The sequence below is a fragment of the Echinops telfairi genome, unplaced genomic scaffold (assembly GCF_000313985.2).
Source record: "Echinops telfairi isolate 266 unplaced genomic scaffold, ASM31398v2 ScPeMD7_5868;HRSCAF=6743_0, whole genome shotgun sequence".
In the NCBI taxonomy this organism is placed as follows: domain Eukaryota; kingdom Metazoa; phylum Chordata; class Mammalia; order Afrosoricida; family Tenrecidae; genus Echinops; species Echinops telfairi.
This window is the reverse complement of record NW_022109767.1, coordinates 2,515,312-2,516,749: the sequence shown is the minus strand read 5'-3', so window position 1 is coordinate 2,516,749 and position 1,438 is coordinate 2,515,312. Positions and strand designations below refer to the sequence as shown.

The 1,438-nt window shown below is 48.5% G+C and overlaps 1 protein-coding gene across 1 annotated transcript in view; it reads right to left on the bottom strand.

Moving 5' to 3' along the window:
- Positions 1-1,438, bottom strand: part of RIPOR2 (RHO family interacting cell polarization regulator 2) — a 310,774-nt gene that overhangs the window by 4,862 nt on the left and 304,474 nt on the right. The window contains exon 22 of the mRNA XM_004712478.2: positions 644-734. Within this exon, the coding sequence (XP_004712535.2) occupies positions 644-734 (91 nt within the window). The remainder of the gene's footprint in view (positions 1-643; positions 735-1,438) is intronic.

The window sequence follows — 1,438 nt, the reverse complement described above, 5'->3', positions numbered from 1 at the left end:
AAGAATCCTGGAAGGCCAGGATTCTGGGTGGAGGGAGGCCTTCACACTTGTGAGTTAGAGATGAGTCCCAATCACATTCTCAAAACAGAGGTTAATCCCACTCTATCCTCTCATCATAGTGCTGCCTTGAAGTGACCTCTTACAAGCACCTGGCTGAGCGCTAGCTGGCCAGCAGCTTCATCTATCGGAGCAGACGTGTTGCTCTTGCTCTCCCTGCTCAGGAGACTGACTCTCCCCATGACCTGCACTGCTCTTAGCTTACTCCTCCAATAAACTCAGGGAACCCTAGGGTTAAGGTACAGCCCACTTTGTTATGTATGTGGCTACCTGTAATAAGGGGGGCTTGCATGCCCTGAGACGATATAAGTTGATGTTAAGAATTTTCTCTCTCTCTCTGCACAGACCTGGTTCCTGAAGCCATGGCAGAGGCGAGCACCCCAAACGTTTGTGTGTCTCTTAGTTTCTTCTCTTTAATTTCACAACCATCCCTTAAGACCCATCTGGATGTGAGGCTGGATCTCACATATATGTAAGTGTGTAAGGAATTAGATCGCTCACAAGAACACACACACTTGCTATGAGACAACACATGGATCTTTCCCTTGCAGCGCTCTCAGAAGAAAACAATCATGTAAGAACTCACCGAGTGACAAGAGGGTTTCGGAGGCCACGTTTCTGATTTCTTCTGTATCGGACTGACATAGCATCACCAGCATCTTAATGCTCTCAGTAGCCTGTGGGGGCGCGGGGGCGGGAGATAATAGAGTGCTGTGACATTTATGTTTAAGGTTAGTTGGCACTTTGCATTTCCCACTGAGTATGAAAACCAAGCTCACTACCACTGAGTCCATGCCAACTTATAGCAACTCCACAGGACAGGCAGAACTGCCCCTGTGAGTTCCTGAGACTGTGGCTCCTTAGGGGAGTAGAAAGCCCTGTCTGTCTTCTGAAGAGTTGGGGGTGGTTTTGAACTGCTGACCTTGCAGCTAGCAGCCCAATGCATAATCGTGATACCAACAGGACTCCGTTCTTACATGGAAATTTCCAAACCTAACTGGGTGCTGGGTCACTTATGGAGTCCATTAAAAGTGTAGATTCCGGGACTCCATTCCCGATGTACAGTATTGGTTGGAATTTCCTGGGCTTCTGCTTGCAGGAGCTCTGATGACCCCATGCATGTGGGTCTAGAGAGGTGACGTTATCAGTATGTTTTCCCAGCATAGCAGAGATTCTCCTGCTTCTTTGCACTTTGTCACACTGCTTCCAAAACAGCTCTAAGGTGAGAAATCTGAATATTAGGCTTCAGGGGCCTGCTGGCACAGTGGGTTAACTGCTGGTCAGGGGTTCAAACCCACCAGCCACTCGGTGGGAGAAAGATGAGGAGGCTGCCTGATTCTCTACAGATTTCCAGTCTCTGAAACCCAAAGAGCAAGTCCTA